Consider the following 21,542-nt stretch of genomic DNA (forward strand, 5'->3'; position numbering starts at 1 on the left):
GGTGGTGTTGAATGATCCGAGTCGAGCGAACAAAGTTTGACTGTAATTAAAATATCAAACATTTCCAACATTTCCTGTACTTTCACCAGTACCCAAGTATATTTGATAAATATTAAGAAACAATAATTTATAATTTTCAGGCACGAAGGAGGATATGGCTTCTATAAAGGATTGTTCCCGGCTCTGCTGCGTGTGACTCCTGCCTGCTGTATCACGTTTATAGTGTATGAAAACCTTATCACATACCTACTACATAGTGACAAGAACAACAATGGTGCTGGACAGATTGAAGATAAACTTGATGTATCAGTCAATGAAGATATGTTTGTTGAAGGAGAGGAGGACATGCCAAAGACTAAATTAACAGACAATAATAGTGCTAGAAGAGAAAAAACTGTCTGATAGCAATAGTTGTTAGGCTTCAAAAAGAAAGTAATATCCAATTCTAGTGATGTTGGCTCAGTGCATGAGTTTTAATCTCTTAAGAGAAATGACTTGATTTCACAAAAAATATTAAACAGAAATGTTTTATCTTAAGAAATGACATGATTTAAGTAAAAATTATTGAACAGAAATGTTTTATCTTAAAATGGCATTATGCGCACCTTAATGCACATAGTGTGTTTTGGTGAATGTTTTGTAAAAGCAATTTTCGGTTGCTGTGCATTTAAATGTGTTAAATTAACGATAATGCTGCATAAGTATTTGAAGTTGGTGCTTTAGAAATAAAGAAATCGGACTAACAAAATCATAGTTCTTTTCTTCAATCTTCTATGCAGTGATCTCCCTTACATGTAGGTAGAGATTTCTGAAGTTGAAGGGAATCAACTCCTGCGTGCAGTTTGACTTCTTAAAAAGACTGCCCCAGTCAAAATAAGAAAAGTCATATTTGGAAACTTATTATTTCGTACTGGTAACAAGAAGAGTTTGGTATATTGTGTTAAAAGTTATAATTTCCTCCACCCTTTTTACACACACATCTATTTCAGCTGGATTTTTACTTGAAAAAAAATGCGCATAATTCCACTTTAAGAAATGACTTGATTTAAATAAAAATTATTGAACAGAAATGTTTTATCTTAAGAAATGACTTGATTTCACCAAAAATTATTGAACAGAAATGTTTTATCTTAAGAAATGACTTGATTTCACCAAAAATTATTTAACAGAAATGTTTTATCTTAAGAAATGACTTGATTTCACCAAAAATTATTTAACAGAAATGTTTTATCTTAAGAAATGACTTGATTTCACCAAAAATTATTGAACAGAAATGTTTTATCCTATTAAATAAGAGATGACTTGATTTAATCAAATATTATTAAGCAGAAATGTTTTACTCCTAAGAAAACAACTGATTTTGTCTCCCGCCACACAGTGGTGTGGGAGACATATTGATTTACTCCTGTCTGTGTGTGTCTGTCACAAATCTTGTCCACGCTGTAAGTCTTACATTTCTCTTCAGATCTTCACCAAACTTGAACAATAAGTCCTAGGCCAAGTTCGATAACTAGCCAAATCGGCCCAGGCATATCGGAATTATGGCCCTTGAATTACCCATAGGCCGGTTACTCCAACACATGAATTACCTATAGGCCCCTTACTCCAACACGTAAACAATATATAAAGACAGAGTTACTATTCAGATGACTAGGCAGTTGTGGAAGACATGCCCTTTTAATGGCACACACTAAGTATCCTTCAAAATCAATTATAGTCGAGGCTGAAGACCACCATTGAACTGAATTAACTCCACAGACCTGGTGACACTGATTCATTTTGGAAAATTTTTACATGATTTAAACTTGAAATAAAACCCCTGTTTTTTGTCTTTCCCCAAGCATTGTGTTTTCATACAGGTATGACTGTACTGGGCTTACTGGTTTTGAGCATCATATGATCTGAGAAGAAAATGACAAACATTTGCTAAATTCAATGGGTGTGTTTTAGAAAATATGTTAACATTGTTAAGAACTTATGAAGTGTAATAATTGTCGATGAGTTACATCCCACATTGAACAGGTTCTTTTTTATTTTGCTGGAAAACAGTCATGATATCAACAAATTTTGTAATCAAAAGAACTTTTTATTTGAATTATTTAAATAGTTAACCTCTTGAAAAGGTTTCCACAAGTATTTTTTTCTACACATATAATACTACTTTACCTTGTCAAATAGCAGCTTGAACTTGTTTATCTCAAAATTTTGTTAATCCGGAAATCGTCAAGTCCTTCAAAACTCTTTCTTAATGTATTTTCACTCTTTTTAAATAAATTTCATATACAGTCGTTTCCAAGTGAATTTGAAGTCTCATCAGTTAAATTTCTTTATATTTACATCTTGATGTATTGTGTAAAGTACAAAACAGCATGGTCATGCAAATATAAGATATATAAACGCTTTTAATGCGTCATACAAAATGCATATATTATGTTTACATATATGCGAGGTTGCATCATTGAATTAGAGAGAAAATATCTGAAGTAAGTGTCGTTCAGTTTAACTCAGAATTCATTTATCTTGAAGAAAAAATGGCACTGGAATTCAAGACTCCGGGTTTCATCTGCACATCCTCATATTGTTATTTGTTGTTTAAAGCATTATGATCAACATAACAGTTGAAGATTGTATGGATAATTGTGTGAAACAAAAAGCTTGCACATTCGAAGTAAAGAACTTTTGGACAAGTCACCTATAATTTTGAATAAGTGTATGCTTGTATACTTAACAAATTGATTTCTTTTGATGCTGAAATGAAGAAATGCATGCTTATGATTATGTCTCCCCACCCCCCACTGGGGGAGATGTATTGTCTTTGCCCTGTCTTTTGCCCTTCCATCCGTCTGTCACACTTCATTTCCTATCAATAACTGGAGAACCATTTGACCTAGAACCTTCAAACTTCATAGGGTGGCAGGGCTTATAGAGTAGACAACCCCTATTGTTTCATGGGTCACTCCATCAAAGGTCAAGGTTACAGGGGCCTGAACATGGAAAACCGTTTCTGATCATTAAGTTGTGTGTGTGTGTGTGTGTGTTCGGGTTTAACGTCTTTCTCAACAATTTTTCAGTCATATGAACCACGGTGTCTACTTGTAGCAGTGAGCACAATGCCCAACTTTATAGTGCTGCCTCACTGGAATATCACGCTGTAGACACATGACATGATACTCCACCGAGTCACATTATACTGACACCGGGCTGACCAGTCCTAGTACTACCCTCTTAATGCTGAGTGCCAAGCAAGGAAGCTACTAGTACCATTTTTTACAGCTTTGGTATGATGCGGCCGGGGATCGAACCCACAACCTCCCACACTTGAAGCGGACGCTCTACCACTAGGCTACCGAGGCGGTATTAATCACTAACTTGAGAACCACTTGACCCAGAATGTTGAAACTTCATAAGATGATTGATCATGCAAAGTAGATGACCCCTATTGATTTTGGAATCACTTGGTTAAAGGTTAAGATCACAGAGGCCTGAATGTGGAAAACCATTTACGATCAATAACTTGAAAACCACTTGACCTAGAACCTTCAAACTTATAGGATGATTGGACATGCAGAGTAGATGATCCTTATTGATTTTGGGTTCATTCTATTAAAGGTCAAGGTCACAGGGGCCTGAACATGGAAAACGGTTTCCAATCAATAACTTGAGAACCACTTGACCCAGAATGTTGAAACTTAATAGGATGATTGGACATGCAGAGTTGATGACCCCTATTGATTTTGGGGTCACTTTATTAAAGGTAGAGGTGGCAGTGGACAGAACATGGAAATCCATTTCCGCTCAATAAATTGAAAACCTTCAAACTTCATAGGGTGATAGGACTTACATAGTTTTTGGGTCACGCCATCAAAGGTCAAGGTCACAGGGGCCATTTGTCCGTCACACTTCATTTTCGATCAATAACTGAAGAACCATTTGACCAACAGCCTTCAAACTTCATAGGGTGATGGGACTTACAGAGAAGATGATCCCTATTATTTTTACGGTTACTAGATCAAAGGTCAAGGCCACAGGGACCTGAACATGGAAAACCGTTCCTGATCAATAACCAGAACCAGTTGACCCAGAATGTTGAAATTTCATGGGATGGTTGATCATGTAGAATAGATGACCCCTATTGCTTTTTGGGTCACTTGATCAAAAGTCAAGGTCACAAGGACCAGAACATGGAAAACAGTTTCCAATCAATAACTTGAGAACCGCTTGACCCAGAATGTTGAAACTTAATAATAGGATGATTGGACATGCAGAGTAGATGGCCTCTTCTGATTTTGGGTCACTCGATCGAAGTTTAAGGTCAGAGGGGTCTGAACATGGAAAATTGTTTCAAGTTCATAACTTGAGAACCACTAGGCCCAGAATGTTGAAACTTAGTGGGATGATCGGACAGGTCATTAACAAGTAGATGATCCCTATTGCAGCCAACCAGCAGTGTCTCTTTTACTTTCGCTCCTGTCCCCTATTGACTTCTTGCCTATATGACTATGCATTGGGGGAGACCTGCGCTTTTCTACAAATGCATCTTCTAGTTTAATATGTTGTATATGTGTGTTCAGCTACTGTTAATGAGAATTCCATTTTTACTCATGAATAATCAATACATCACTGATTACAAATCTTGAAATTTATGTTTATTTTTCATTTCTATATGCCCCTAAAGACTTCTGGTCATTAGCAATATCCTTTCCACACAGCAGCCTAAAAATGCTCTGACCTAGTATCCTCACACATTGGTCATTTGCACTGAATGCCCTCCCCTAACACGCATTGCTCATTTGCTCTGGATGCACTGCTCCATTTTGAGATTACATGTAGTCTGTCAAAAGTGACTGTATATACAAAAGCAGTGCATGCCATATCTTGAAGATGCTTTGACCTGTGATCTAGATTCTGACACTGGGAAGGCACACTTTTAATGTATCTAGAATCTAAATCAAATGTCAAGGTAACAGTGACCCCAAGCACAAAAAGCACATTTACCATTGGCCCCTCCTGATTATGGGGATTCAAAGGCTATTGAAAGTGGTCAGATTACCAGTTACTGTAAAATCATTTAATTTCGTGGGCATGAAATTTCGTGGTTTTGGTCAAAACGGCAGTTTCGTGAGGATATGAATTTGTGGAATTCAACTTTTGAACATAAAATGAATGCGAATTTTACTTGTTCATTGGGATTAAATTTCGTGGATTGACTCGATCACGAATTCCATGAAAATTAGTCCCCCACGAATATTAATGATTTCACAGTAATCCATATCTGCTGAATCCCTCAAGTGCTTTTACTGTTTCTGTTTTATAATGAGATTTGGTTAAGTAATCCCTCAAGGCAAGATTTTCAGTATTTCGTACCTACCGTAATACCTGCAAGGCAAGATTTTCAGTATTTCGTACCTACTGTAATACTTGCTGACATGTTTTTCCATACAGTATAATTGGCGAATGACATGATTGTTGAAAATTATTATAATCTACTTATTTACATGTATAAGACAGTTTTATTAATCAGAGATATCGTAAAAAGAAGACTGTTTCCTAAAATAAAGATATAGAAAGTTCCCATTTTTTCCACAAAAATTTCCATTCATCCATCTGTACTGGAAATAAAAGATAATCAGTAAAATATGTTGGAAATCCCAAAGGTTTCATTTTAATGCTGATGCTTGTCTAGATATAGAAATGATATGTTGAAGATGCAGCCTGAAACTGAACTTGTAACAAACAGAATTGATGATTAAATTAAGTATATCGATTTTCCTTCTGGTGCACATGATGTCCATCATGCTAAATAATGCTTATTTAAGAAAGAATTTATAGCCAAAGTGTGTTTTAATTCTATTTATGCACTATGGGCGGTTATACGTCGGCTGCGCCCTCCTGAAATTATTTGTACGACGTATTACCGCCCGAGTGTATAAACAGTGTTAAAACACGGTTTTGCTACAAATTATTTCTATTCTAATATGCTCTTAAAATAAAACAGTAGATAAAATATAGTAGCGCTCTTTCTTGGTTGCTACAAAAATATTGACGTCATCTCGCGTTAACATGACGTCATTTTAGCGTAAGCGTGTTTTAATAAGAATTTAACATAAGATAGGTACAATTCTGACTTTCTATGTTTAGATGCCACTTCTATCTTGAAAAAAAAGAACTTATTATAGATGCCTTACCGGTTTTGAACAATAGGACATATTGTGAAATGGCCTGCATTCCTCTGTCAACATTTCTGTTTTCGGACTCTTACGTAGGAATGTAGAAAAGCTAAAGATTTTGAAACTTTACAGGATAACTAAGTACCACATGAGGAAGATCCCTCTTGTTTTTAAGGTCAAGTGTATGAAAAGAATTGGAACCACTGCCTTACCCTTGCATGATTGTAAGAGGCGACTTATAGGGTCTTAACACTTGGTTTTGCTGTAACTCTGTGATTGCAGCAGGTATGCAAATTTTGATTCCATACCTCATGTTTTTATTTCGATGTAAATGAGATGTGAAACCAAAATTTGTAGTCCCGTTTGGCGCCATATAACCTATACTGTGTTGGTGCGCCGTAAAACCCAAATAAATAAATAAACAAGGTCACTGACCTGGAGACTGAAAATTGTTTCTTGACTCTTAAGTCATGAAATATAGGTTATGGCTTTCGAACTGTACACAATGACTTAGTAATATCAGACTAAAATGAAATGAAAAGTGATAATTGCAATACAAGTTGGATTAGGATTCAGCCAACTTGCTCTGACCATGTATATCAAGTATGAGAACAGTTGCTCCTTTATAATGAGTTATTTGGCAGTACAGGGAATGGATATCTTTCTTTCTGCAGGTAATTGTTTTTATCTCCCTTTGATTTAGCAGAATCTAGTTCTTTATCCGTAGGAGGTTCTGGAAAAGACAAGCACTTGTTAGAGTGGTGGCACTGTGGGTCTCACTGGCCTCAGATGGTTAAAAGTATTTCCATTGCATAACATGCTAAATTCTTTTTTTGATCTAAACAGAAGTTAATACGGTGAAGTTTTAAAGTTTTAAGACTGAATTATTTACATATCACTTCCAGGTATGTTTCCATATTTTTAACGAGTGTGGGAATGTCATTTGCTTTACTCGAGCATTTATAGAGTAGACATTGTCATTTTAGCTGAAAGGGTCATGTCTCTTTACAAGAGACCTCTAATTGCTCTGTTTTCATCGGAATTCATACCAGAGTTTCACAACTCAAACAGGTGTATCTAGAAATTTAACTTAAGGTAATCAATGCTTTGAAATGAATAACGCAAAGAACACTATACTTTTTGAAGGATTTTTTAATTATAGGGAAAGTAAGATGCTGAAATTGACCTTGACCTTGGACCTGGTGCCAGGGTTTTGCACTCTGCTGTCATCTTGATGATATAATTAACTGAGGCTAGTTTTATTAAACTCTTTCCAGTGGTTAAGAAGATGTGGAGCAGTTATTTGAACTTTATCCTTATTGTGTGCCTTACACATTATTTTGATGAGTTAAATAATTGATACTCTTCCAAGCATTGAAAATATGAAGACGACGCCATCAATTTGAGCTCTTTGACCTCCAGCTTTGACCTTGTCAATGAACCTAATGATCTCTGCACATCATCTTGATGAGGTATATAATTGATATCAGTTTCATTTAAGTGTAAGATATAAGCTATTTTTTCTTTGACCTTCAAGTGTGACCTTGAACTAGGACTTAGTGACCCAAGTCATGTGCTCTGCATGTCATCTTGATAAGGTTAACAAATGATTCTAGTTCAGTATAGAGCAGACAGGAAGTTAAGGTATTTGACCTTTGACCTCAAAATGTAACATGGCCTAACACTTAGTGACTTTCGTTGTGCAGTCAGCACATCTTGATGAGGTTAATTACTGAAAAATTTAAAAAGAAGATCTGGTAATATTATTATAGTTAATATTATAATATAGTAAATTAGTATATAACTTGTTCACCTGAAGCATAAAGGGTCTAAACATTGTGCAGCAGGCAACTAAGTTACTTAGTATTTGACCTAGATTCATAATACATTTTAGGACTATTTTTCAGTATGAGTAGTTGTGCATCTGCTGTGTATGGAACAATATAACAACATTCAGAATTTTTTGACGATCTCAAACCTTGTCTACTAGGAACTCTGTAAGCAATTCTGTTAAATACATAGGTGCTCTGCCAATGTGACAGCTACACATGAAAGAAAGTATCTTAAACCCAGTCCTCGTTTTCACCTGCAACCAATGTAAGTCATACAATGCTTGTTAAGGACAAGTTTTGCTCACATGTTTTGAATACATTGCATCTTACGCACGTCACCGTTAGCTACAACATATAGTATGACATTGCAGTAATCCAGATGTTAAAACTAAAATTTCAGTGGCTGCTTTTGTTAAATATTTTCGGATGTTCTTAATTCGTAGGTAATTCAACATGGCTGTTCAACATTTGCGATTTACACGATCTGTAATGTTAAAGGCTTCATAAAGAAGTGCACCAAGATATCTAATTGTGCTTTCACGTTTGATATCATCACCAGCAATGTTAATCGAATTTGTAGAACATCAATTTTGTTCAATTGAGGTCTGCTACCAAACATAACTAGAGCTATCACTGAAGATGATGAATGAACCCTCTTCCCCACCCCCTTCCCTTTGCACTTGTTTGGGAGATAAGGCAAGCACAAGATCGCATATGTAGATCTGTATATAGCATAGTAAAAAAAAATCCCATAACAGCAGGTTTTTTTCTGAAAGAACCTAACGTGCACTATGCACAACTAGTACTGATCACTAATTTAAATCTTGTGTGAAGTTTCATTAAATAGTGTGCAAGGGTTCGGGAGATCAGACGCGCACCAGATTTAATTTAGTTTAATCATATTTTATTGCATATCTTCATTACATACATAATATACACATATCTAATGCAAATGTTTCAATGATACAAACGAAAAGAAAAGAAAAAATGGAAACAAAAAGAAAAAGCTATGGTTATACTTCTGTTACAATGCAGACTATGTATATATAGGATATTAAAAAAACATAACTGTGCAGAATTTTTTTTCTGAAAAGAACCGAACATGCACCATGCACAACTAGGGTAACTACTGGTCACTTGTTTTAAGTTTCATTAAATTGTGTGCATGGGTTCAGGAAATTAGGCGCACAGAAGATTGCATATGCAGACTCTATGTATATAGTGTACATTGTAGTAACAAAAATCAAAGTCCTGTAGCTGCTGATTTTTAAGATAGAGTCATTTCAGTCATTAGCTGAAGCTTCACAAGTGTTGAATTTTTACTTTAAATGAAATTTTTGTTGTAAAGAGTTAAAAAATATAAATATGGAATAGTACACACTTCGTACATGTATAGCTGGCTCAGTACATGTATAGCTTACACAGTACATGTATAGCTGTGGCCCAGTACATGTATAGCTGTGGCCCAGTACATGTATAGCTTACTCAGTACATGTACAGCTGTGACCCAGTACATGTATAGCTTACACAGTACATGTATAGCTGTGGCCCAGTACATGTATAGCTTACACAGTACATGTATAGCTGTGACCCAGTACATGTATAGCTTACACAGTACATGTATAGCTGTGGCCCAGTACATGTATAGCTTACACAGTACATGTATAGCTGTGACCCAGTACATGTATAGCTTACACAGTACATGTATAGCTGTGGCCCAGTACATGTATAGCTTACTCAGTACATGTATAGCTGTGGCCCAGTGCATGTATAGCTTACACAGTACATGTATAGCTGTGACCCAGTGCATGTATAGCTGTGGCCCAGTGCATGTATAGCTTACTCAGTACATGTATAGCTGTGACCCAGTACATGTATAGCTGTGACCCAGTACATGTATAGCTAACTCAGTACATGTATAGCTGTGACCCAGTACATGTATAGCTGTGGCCGAGTACATGTATAGCTGTGGCCCAGTGCATGTATAGCTTACACAGTACATGTATAGCTGTGACCCAGTACATGTATAGCTTACACAGTACATGTATAGCTGTGGCCCAGTATCTGTATAGCTTACTCAGTACATGTATAGCTGTGGCCCAGTACATGTATAGCTTAGACAGTACATGTATAGCTGTGACCCAGTACATGTATAGCTTACTCAGTACATGTATAGCTGTGGCCCAGTGCATGTATAGCTTACTCAGTACATGTATAGCTGTGACCCAGTGCATGTATAGCTTACTCAGTACATGTATAGCTGTGACCCAGTACATGTATAGCTTACTCAGTACATGTATAGCTGTGACCCAGTACATGTATAGCTAACTCAGTACATGTATAGCTGTGACCCAGTGCATGTATAGCTTACTCAGTACATGTATAGCTGTGGCCCAGTGCATGTATAGCTGTGACCCAGTACATGTATAGCTTACACAGTACATGTATAGCTGTGACCCAGTACATGTATAGCTTACTCAGTACATGTATAGCTGTGGCCCAGTGCATGTATAGCTGTGACCCAGTACATGTATAGCTTACTCAGTACATGTATAGCTGTGACCCAGTACATGTATAGCTTACTCAGTACATGTATAGCTGTGGCCCAGTGCATGTATAGCTTACTCAGTACATGTATAGCTGTGACCCAGTACATGTATAGCTTACCCAGTACATGTATAGCTTACTCAGTACATGTATAGCTGTGGCCCAGTGCATGTATAGCTTACACAGTACATGTATAGCTTACACAGTACATGTATAGCTTACTCAGTACATGTATAGCTGTGACCCAGTACATGTATAGCTTACTCAGTACATGTATAGCTGTGGCCCAGTACATGTATAGCTGTGGCCCAGTGCATGTATAGCTGTGGCCCAGTACCTGTATAGCTTACTCAGTACATGTAAAGCTGTGGCCCAGTACCTGTATGCTAACTAAGTACATGTATAGCTGTGGCCCAGTACATGTATAGCTGTGGCCCAGTACATTTATAGCCAACTCAGTACATGTACAGCTGTGACCCAGAGCATGTATAGCTAACTCAGTACATGCACAGCTGTGGCCAAGTGCATGTATAGCGAACTCAGTACATGCACAGCTGTGGCCCAGTGCATGTATAGCGAACTCAGTACATGCACAGCTGTGGCCCAGTACCTGTATAGCTAACTCAGTACATGCACAGCTGTGGCCCAGTGCCTGTATAGCTAACTCAGTACATGCACAGCTGTGGCCCAGTGCATGTGTAGCGAACTCAGTACATGCACAGCTGTGGCCCAGTGCATGTGTAGCGAACTCAGTACATGCACAGCTGTGGCCCAGTGCATGTGTAGCTAACTCAGTACATGCACAGCTGTGGCCCAGTGCATGTGTAGCGAACTCAGTACATGCACAGCTGTGACCCAGTGCATGTGTAGCGAACTCAGTACATGCACAGCTGTGACCCAGTGCATGTGTAGCGAACTCAGTACAAGGACAGCAGTGACCCAGTGCATGTGTAGCGAACTCAGTACATGTACAGCTGTGACCAGTGCATGTATAGCGAACTCAGTACATGTACATCTGTGACCCAGTGCATGTATAGCGAACTCAGTACATGTACAGCTGTGGCCCAGTGCATGTATAGCTAACTCAGTACATGTACAGCTGTGGCCCAGTACATGTATGAAGTTGTGCTATAACACTGTTACTGCATGACATTTAATAATGAATATAGCTGTGCATACACAAATAATATATATACAGTAAAGTGTTAAATACATTTGATGGTTATTTTCTACATTTCAAGCAAATATTGAGTTGAAATATAGTAGAAGATCTTGAAAAATAAATATATTTAAATATAACACTCTAATTATACCCGACAAGAACAGACGAAGAATAACCTTTGTTACGTAGCCGGGTAGATTTTAATCAACCTTTTGTGTGATTGTGCATTTCAGAAACTGTTTTTGTTCATTTCAACTGTATCGATCAAGTGCCTCTAATTGCGTTCGACATACACAATGTTGTAAGGCATTTTTGTTTAAAAATTATTTATTTTCAAAAAGAGTTTTAATAGGATATGTTACACTGATAAAATCTTAGACAACGTAATTACAAGTTTTTATTTTCTGCGGATGGTAACGCGAAACTTCTCCGCAGTGATTCTTTCTTTATTCTTTATCATAATCTCCTCGCTGTACATCAATATACAACATAGATAATAAAAACATTAATACAGTGTACAATGTCATTCATTTATGAGTTATAAGAGACTGTGACAGAAAAATTGACATCTACTATAAAAGGCTAGACATAATTTTAAGACATACATGTATGCCCTTTTCTCATTATTCCGAGCCCGTTAACTGGTATTTCAGTTCTTGTCAGTAATAGATTTAAATTGCAAGAGAGTTTTTGCTATAGTTTGATACTCCAACTTTTAAACTTAAAATAATCCCAACAAGAAAAAATCTTAGGATCGTTGTAAGCGAACAATCCAGGCTTTCACATGATGATTCTCACCGATGCTTTCTCGTTGAACCGAGACGACTTGTGATCATTTGTACTAGCTCTCAAAAAGTAAGGCCTTTTATGAAATATAGTTCTTTTTAAATTGAAGAACAGATATATAATTGTGTTTGTAGACAAAAAAGTTTTACAATACGTGGTTACGGTTTACTATAATAAGATTATATATTACCCCAGTGATTTTAAATAAGCAAATTTAGTGCCAAATTTTTTCTGTTGTGTATATTTCTATTTTAATGGGAATAATACTATTTTATTTTTATTCCTTTTTAACTGTCATATGGTTTGCCACAACATGCATAGAATTAAGAAACATGAAATGGTTGCAACTGCTAATTTATCAGAAGCTCGTGTCAATGTGAAGGCTCAGAATTACGAGAAAGAGGCATATACCGGTATTATCATTAATTAAAATTCTATCCTTATTATCTAAACTATAGGAATTAGATATTAAAGTCCTTAAGCAGTGTCATTTAAAAGTTTAAAACAGTCTATTTACAGTGAACAAGAGATGAAACAATTGTTTACAGACTGTCCTAAGTTCTACATTGGTGCAAATAGGAAGAACATAATGCCATAATGTTTCTGATACACCTAAGCTGTTTGTAGTTTCATTTTTATTATTTCTGTTGTTAAAACGTCTTTAGAATGTATGCTATTGTTAAATGAGCCGCGCCATGAGAAAGCCAACATAGTGGCTTTGCGACCAGCATGGATCCAGACCAGCCTGCGCATCCGCGCAGTCTGATCAGGATCCATGTTGTTCGCTTTCAAAGCCTATTGGAATTAGAGAAACTGTTAGCGTACAGCATGGATCCTGACCAGACTGCGCGGATGCGCAGGCTGGTCTGGATCCATGCTGGTCGCAAAGCCACTATGTTTTTTTTCTCATGGCGCGGCTCAAATGTATTTTAAAAAGGCATGGTAAATATCACTGCTTAAAGTTGTAAACAGTTACAATTTTGATAATTTTTGATGATTGTCACACTGAAAAGATCTATTCATTCGGAATTTACGGGTGATTGGGTATTTATAATTATATAGAGAATGACAGTATAGATCGACAAAAGGTGTCATTGTACCCTGAATGATTATTGTCCATGAAGACGAGCAATTACATTGAAATTAGCGTTTTTTTTTTGCATTATGTCGTTAAGTTTCCGTACTAACAAAAAAGGACACAGTTTTTATCAGTGTTTTTAAAAGAAACTTTTTTTGTTTTATTTTGGGCTTAACGCCGTTTTTCAACAGTATTTCAGTTATTTAACGGCGGGCAGTTAACCTAACCAGTGTTCCTGGATTCTGTACCAGTACAAACCTACTGCCAATTCATTTACTCGTTAAGTCATATTCACGTATTAATTCGTGAAGCTCGTCATATATGGTAAAGGATAACATTGCATTCAAACCGAGTCTGCAATTTTCACTGTTTGCCTTGTTCTCGGTGCTTCCGAGGGATCTACTTTTTAGATTTTATACTGTATCTACAACTTGTGAACACTTCTAGCAAAGGAAAGCGTGTTTAAAATGAGGCATGTACGCTCCGTTTTATATTTTTGTCTAATTTTAGCAGTTGCTTTTGAACTTTCATGTGGTCAATTGCAATGTAGTGAAATATGTGAATGGATCACGTGGTCTTCATGGTCTGAATGTAGCAACACATGTGGAGGTGGCTATAGAAACAGATCGAGGGCATTTTGCTGCGACTCGAGGCTATCAAGTAATAAAACAGCTTGTTTCGAAGATTGTGGAATTGACATAACTTTCTTTAATAATGGAATTACCGAAACATCTAACTGCAGTGAGTTCTGCCACAATGGTGGATCATATTCACCAAGTGGCAATGGTTGTCAGTGTCTTAACAGAACATTTAGGTATTGTTGTGAAGAAGGTAAGTATAGTGTTATATTTGCTTTGCACATAAATACAGAACTAACTGTTTCCGGATGACTAAAGGATACATATTTGTAAGCTATTATAACAACTTATGATACAAGAGTAGATCAAAGAATTGCAAATTTAACGGGAAATGTTTGTACTTGATATTAGATTCTGTTGTAAGTAATTAATTTATCTTTCACAGCGATATTGCCTTGTCACAGTCTATTAAATAGCGTCTCGACAAAGTGTACGTTAAGCACATTTCATTTACACGTTAGATTTGTTTTCAGTTTTACCAGGATGTACCCCATTACCAACTGACGTGATCTTTGTGTTAGATTCGTCCGTAAGTCAAACAGAAGAACAGTTTTCTGCGCAGCTTGATTTTGTGAAAATATTTGTCGAAAACGTAAACATTAGCGAGGAAGAATTTCAAGTAGCAGTTGTTACATTTTCAACAGAAGCAAGAGTAGATATAGACTTTGAACAATCCTCTGATAAGGATACTCTATATCGCTTAATTGATGAAATTGAATTTCGGCCAGGAGTCACGTTTACAAATAAAGGGTTAAAAGCGGCTGTTGAAGTTGCAAGAAAAAGTGAGAGGCGTACAGGCATGGTAACCTTGACTTATGCCTTTGTTCTAACCGATGGTATGTCAACTAGCAGAGCAGAAACAAGAATCGCTGCCAAGGAACTAAGAGAGTTTGGTGTTCATGTAATTGCAATAGGTACTCAAACTATTTATTTCAAAGAACTTTTTACTCTTTTATTTTACCGTGAGTGTTTGTGTAGAATCATTTTCTATCAAAGCATTGGCACCACTTTCTGCCACGCTCTAAACTTGCAGGCTACCAATAACCACATTAGTCTGTTACACTGATCTGTCTTAGCAAATACATATAGTTAATATGTAGTATTAAACACGCGGAAGAGTCTATAACCATATTGCAATGAGCCACTCAAAGGGAGACAACTACTTCAGTATAAAAAAGTTATGTGACACAGTTATGCATCTTTACCAAATCAAGCTCGCGTTTATATTGTAAAATGGTAAGAGTTAATTAAGGTAAATGTATTTTTATCATTCTATATATAACTTTACCTTTAATGATATAACGGACAACTATATGTACAGGATTTTCATAGAAATTTCACTGACATCACTTACTTTTTAGCATATTTTAAAAACTAGTGAAAAGACACGCATACACTCTCTCACACACGCATGTACTCTCATAAATTAGGCAATTTACATGCATATACAGACATCGATACATAAACATCTTAACTGAATCGTTTATACAATCCTATAATCCCCACGTATTAATTCTCCTGCCATGTTCTTCAATAATTTTGACACAGTGATAAGCTGAACTACTTTTTAGTACGAAAATGGAAAATATAGAATAGTGTTATTGTAGTTTATGATGGTATAAGACAATGATATACTCTGTTGTAATTCCATGTTCATTTAGCTTGATCTTTGCTTATATGCCATGTGGCATTTTGTGATTTTATACTTGTATAAAATGTATGTGTGTAATCGGATGAGACTTAAACGACCTAATCTAATAATCTCAATGGGCGTGTCATATGAAATAAATGGCATGTGGAAGCATTGAATGCAAGCAGGCAACATAATAACAGACTTGGTTTGATTGAGTCTATTCATAAGAGCTAATGAAATTTACAACGTCCCCACATCCCCAGGCATCGGCTTAATCGGAATTTGACCATGTTTTACCATGTTTTATGTTCTCCATGGTCCCAAAGGACCAGAAAATATAACAACACCGAGTCTAAATACAGGCAGACATTTTACAGCCGCCATACGCCAAATAAAGGCTGTTGTTGTGATCGTCAATGAAATCTGCCAAAATATCCCTTGGAATCATAGAACGCAACCAAGCAACATGACAGCAGACTCGGTTTGATTGAGTACATATGTATATAAGAGGTAATGAAGTTTGCAACATCCCCACACTCCCTAGTACCGGCTTAAGCGACATTCTTTTAAAGGAAAATTGAATGATCTTGAGTCCAAGTAGGAGGATACATTTTAGAGCCACCAGACGGCACTTAAAACAGTTTTGTGAAAATCAATAACATCTGTGAAAAAAATCCTTTGGAAGTATAGAAAGTAACCAAGCAACATCATAGCACATTCGGCTTAAATATGTCTGTATTTCTTTGTGAGAGGCACGGGCTTAAGCGGAATTCTAACACAGTAAAATAGAGGTTAAAACGACATCACTAACTCCCTTGCCTGGCCATATCATATAAAAGGAAGACTGGATTTACTTCTCTCATAACGATACAGCCTTAAATCAGGTGTTTTGTACATATGTTGTAGAATTTGACTCGCAGTCGACCTTAGATATAATAACTTATTATAATAATGTATAATAACAATCACCAATAATAGGGTTGAAATACAAAGCTCTTACTTGTGCACCAACAACATATTGGCATCTGACATTGACGAATCTTGCATTGAATTTCTGAACAAGTAACTCTAATATTTAGAAATACATATACAATTTTGTAATTAGGCAAAATGTTGTTTTAAAACTTTAACAAGAAATATGTAGTTTCGTTGCAAATAGAGAAAAAGATCAAAACTGTTTACATTGACCTTTTTGTTGCTTTAGTATTTTGTGTTATTATACCTTTTCAGGTATTGGAAAAGAAGTTTCACATCAAGAACTGGTCGACATTGCTTCTCCGGGAGATACATTCAGTCCTTCTTACGTTTTCTCTGTTGGAGATTTTAATGCCCTGGATACCTTACTGAAGCAGCTTGTGCAGATAACATGTGACGATTGCAGTGCCATCAGCCACCTCTCTGATATTGTGTTTCTTTTAGATGAAAGTACTGAAATGGGCGAGACCGAATTTCAACTTTCTTTGGATGTGATGGGATCTGTGGTAAAGAACACTGATCATATTGGTGAACATGATGGTCCAGTGTTTGGTTTGGTTCAGCTTGGCAATACATTGCAGACAGCAATAGAGCTTTCGGATAACCAGAGTCAAGATGCTCTAATGGCACAATTACAGCTACTATACAGAAGACAAAATGAGGTCTGTGAAAAAGATGAGCTTTGCACTTGGAAAAATATCACGTCGGCAGTTGATCATATATTTAAGACTTTTTACAGCATAAATGAGCGACTGGGCTCTAGAAAATTTCTCGTTGTACTTTCTAATGGAAAGTTTGAAAATCCTGACGTTGTCAAGGAAGAAATGGCGGCACTCCATAATGTTTCAAATGTAAAGTTATTTGTAATTGGTCCAGGTCTTGATGTGAATATGGACGGACTGTTATCATTGGCTAAAGAAGCTAATCACGTGTATGTTACTGATGATAATGATGATATTTCAAAGCTTGATGTCATGCAGTCAGAATTTTCATACAACTTTTGTATAAAACAATGAATTAATATGACCTACACTTATCATGTATTATGGTCAGGGTTGTTAATAATTACTTGCAAAAGTAATGCATTAAATTAGCATTACTTGGAAAAAGATGGCATTAAATTAGCATTAGCATTACTCATTTTTATCAAAGTAATGCATTAAATTAGCATTACATAGGGTGCATTAGCATTACCATTACTTTTTGGATCATTGCATGTTATTATCACATACACTGTTTTTCATTAAATCATTTTAGTTTACCAAGGTCTAGGTCGTCATTGCTTCTCCGGGAGATACATTCAGTCCTTCTTACGTTTTCTCTGTTGGAGATTTTAATGCCCTGGATACCTTACTGAAGCAGCTTGTGCAGATAACATGTGACATGAATAGTTAAATACGTGTATGACTTCCTTGTATTATATCTGATTTTTTTCTTTTACCATTACTTTATAAAAAAAATAATTAAAAAAATAAAAATACCTAATGTTGGAAGTACAGCATGCATGAGCATTTAAATTGTTAGAGAAAGTCAAGTACCTGATTAATGGCTCCCTAACAGCCTAATTTAACATGACATGTAAAAGCTAGCTGCCTTAAGGTCTTAAACATCACTATCAGTGGCATACTGTTAATTGATAAAAAGGTGTCAAAAGATAATAGATTCTGTTTGATATTTTGGGTGACAAATCTAATTATGTCACACTTCTATGGCTATTATAAATATGCACCTCGGAGTTGTCCAAGGTTTTAAATGTATTTTTTAAAATCTTTCAGTTGTACATTGAACAAAAGGCAATTATATCATCAGACAGTTTATTGAAATCAAACAAAAATCTATTAGAGAACTGCTGTAACCTGTATAAATAACAGCATACATGTGTATTTTTTTTTCCAGTGATACAAAAAATAATGCCTAAGTAATGCTAAGCATTAGCATTAGCATTACTTACTTTGGCATTAAATTAGCATTATTTTCAATGCTAAAATTGTGGCATTAATCATTATTTGGCATTATTTGAAAAAAAGTAATGCATTACTAATGCATTACCATTAGCATTAGCATTACTACAACCCTGATTATGGTAGGGCAAAATGCATGGGTCGTATAACAAATTGTTATAACCGAGCTTGGAAAATGCATTACATTTTCAAATTAATATAAGTTAATTGAGTTGTACGTTGCCTTTAGACTGTTTATAATAATTTACAGTATGAGTCAGATTGTCAAAAATGTCTTTTAAAGCCAATGTAAAGAGTTTTTGTAAATAGGGTAAATTCATGATACTTTCTTTTTTACATAACGAATATATCCGTATGTCTACTTGACATTCTGAATTTGACTGAGTGCACAACTTTAAGCGAAAATAATGAGGGACTTTTTTGTTTTCTTTTTATGTTGAAACGCGAAGCGGGGAAACCTATTATAACTGTATTCTGGAGACTGCAAGAAATCAATACTGAAGCAGATTAATAAAAAGAAAATATATTAGATTATACATCTTTGAAAAGATCACATCGCAGGTTTTTTAATGCCATTGGTGTATATCTTTAGAAAATCGAAATAGAAACTATGACGCACTGGCTGTTTAAAATGGCATTATGCGCATCTTACTGCACATAGTGTGTTTTGGGGAATGTTTTGTAAAAGCAATTTTCGGTTGCTGTGCATTTAAATGTCTTAAATTAACGATAATGCCGCATAAGTATTTGAAGTTGATGCTTCAGAAATAAAGAAATCGGACTAACAAAATAATAGTTCTTTTTTCAATCTTCTATGCAGTGATCTCCCTTACCTGTAGGTAGAGATTTCTGAAGTTGAAGGGAAGCAACTCCTGCGTGCAGTTTGACTTCTTAAAAAGACTGCCCCAGTCAAAATAAGAAAAGTCATATTTGGAAACTTACTATTTCGTACTGGTAACAGGAAGAGTTTGGTATATTGTGTTAAAAGTTATAATTTCCTTCACCCTTTTTACACACACATCTATTTCAGCTGGATTTTTACTTGAAAACATATGCATAATTCCACTTTAAAAATAGCATAATCTATAGATTTTTAGCGTAAAGTAACAACTGTTAACTGTTTATGTTGAAAGAGCATATATGCTTTTATCTGAATGCAACTAAATATCTTCAGAAACCATGTATAAGTGATCATTGAATCAAGAAAACATCAAACATCACCAAGCAGTGTACTTAAAGAACACACGCCGCAGCAGCAAGCGAATTCGCCGCGAAAACCTCGCTATTTTACATGTACCTTCTTTCTTGATTATTTTACATGCACCTGTATTTATTCATAAGACAAAATCAACTTTCAAAATGTCAGCTATACATTTCAGCAATAATAATTGAAATTTACGTTTAACTATTTATCAAGTTGTTGTTGTACAATTTTGGGTGGACAACGATTTATTATAGACAGACACTATTTAGGCGATTATCCGCCCAAAATGGATAGTTCGATATATGTTCTTCTTGAAAAATGTAATAAGTTCTTCTTTTACTTATGTCTAGCCGATTATATACGGTTGCAAAATTTTAATCTGCTAGATGTAGGGTATGCCCCTTTAATTTGAATAAAAAGACATGGATCATATATTTCTATTGTCTATATTCCTTTTGAAAATATTTGTGTTTTTAATGAAACAGATACTGTATTTCTCATTGGTATCATTATAGTAATTTTCAATTAAGCCGATGAGCGGTTGCATTGCCCAGCCCGTCTGTGTGTTTCAAGACACTTGGTGGGTTTTGTCAGAGCAGAATTCCTAGTATATAATGTAACATTGATGCAAATGGTTTGAATGTTATACTGTTTCATAGAAACGACTTGAACTGCTACAGCGGAGTGATTTGTGGGTTTCAACCTTTCTGTGCTGTCAGCGCTTTGATTTATTTTGTTTTTGTTGAGTTTAAGGTCCTATGTCGACTTTTCAGTTTTTCACGGTGGAGAAATACATCATCCGGTGCTAATCCGGGGTGTAGTGTAATCACCACTTTAATTACATCATATACATTGCCGAAACGATAAATTCCCTGAATTGTTTGAACGGACAGTTAGCTCGATCATGTTACTACGCGATTCATGACGTACATCTGCATGTGTTGATTAAATGGGAAAATTTGTAAAATATTGCAACATGCCTAGCAAAACATGAAAAATAGTACATGTAGTTTTAAGTCTTATTAAATTATTATATGTTGAACTACTGCTTCTACAGAAATGTGAATAATTTCATTTTTGCAATAAAAGAAATACAAATTATTATATAAACTAAATTCAGAAAATTTCAGTTTTTTTTTTAAAATACGCAGTCATTACTTATTTAATTCATTCGATTAATACGTTAGATCTGGTACAATACAGATTGAACTTCTATAACGTAAAGCCAAACAAATTGCTTCTGAATATAATGCAAAATATTTTTGCTGTTACATCTCTATTAGACTTAGTGAGAAATGCCATTTTCTTCTGGTACTGATGATAAACTCGGACAGATGATAAAGTCGGCCACCTTTGAATTATTCTATTGCAATCTATTATCTATATAATTGAACACGCCGTCTAAAGAACAAAATTGATAAATATTCTATATAAATAAATGACTTACATTTATCTGTGTAAAAATATTTATCCAAAATCATCGGGAAAGAGGATGTTTTTTGCGCAAGCTCATTGTTAACACATAAAGGCTTGAAATTGGGTCACTTTTCATTACTTGA

General features: G+C 35.6%; 2 protein-coding genes across 2 annotated transcripts in view; both read left to right on the forward strand.

The window, feature by feature from the left end:
• Nucleotides 1-4,643, forward strand: part of LOC123540500 (mitochondrial folate transporter/carrier-like) — a 33,172-nt gene extending 28,529 nt beyond the window's left edge. Inside the window, exon 7 of the mRNA XM_045325579.2 lies at nt 141-4,643. Coding sequence (XP_045181514.1) covers nt 141-402 — 262 coding nt within the window. The 3' untranslated portion in view covers nt 403-4,643. The remainder of the gene's footprint in view (nt 1-140) is intronic.
• Nucleotides 4,644-13,532: 8,889 nt separating this feature from the next.
• LOC123540592 (von Willebrand factor A domain-containing protein 2-like) lies at nt 13,533-20,415 on the forward strand. The gene is made up of 3 exons (XM_053527120.1): nt 13,533-14,403; nt 14,684-15,124; nt 17,074-20,415. The coding sequence occupies exons 1-3, from the start codon at nt 14,040-14,042 to the stop codon at nt 17,832-17,834; spliced, it is 1,566 nt and encodes a 521-aa protein (XP_053383095.1). The 5' UTR covers nt 13,533-14,039; the 3' UTR covers nt 17,835-20,415.
• Nucleotides 20,416-21,542: the final 1,127 nt, after the last annotated feature.

This window comes from Mercenaria mercenaria, chromosome 16, assembly GCF_021730395.1.
Source record: "Mercenaria mercenaria strain notata chromosome 16, MADL_Memer_1, whole genome shotgun sequence".
Classification (NCBI taxonomy): domain Eukaryota; kingdom Metazoa; phylum Mollusca; class Bivalvia; order Venerida; family Veneridae; genus Mercenaria; species Mercenaria mercenaria.

What these genes read in the sequence shown, in the direction of transcription:
- LOC123540592 (XM_053527120.1), top strand. Translation starts at nt 14,040, where the DNA reads ATGAGGCATGTACGCTCCGTTTTATATTTTTGTCTAATTTTAGCAGTT. An exon ending in TAGGTATTGTTGTGAAGAAG is followed by an intron (nt 14,404 to 14,683) that starts GTAAGTATAGTG and finishes ATTTGTTTTCAG; the next exon opens with TTTTACCAGGATGTACCCCA. An exon ending in TGTTCATGTAATTGCAATAG is followed by an intron (nt 15,125 to 17,073) that starts GTACTCAAACTA and finishes ATACCTTTTCAG; the next exon opens with GTATTGGAAAAGAAGTTTCA.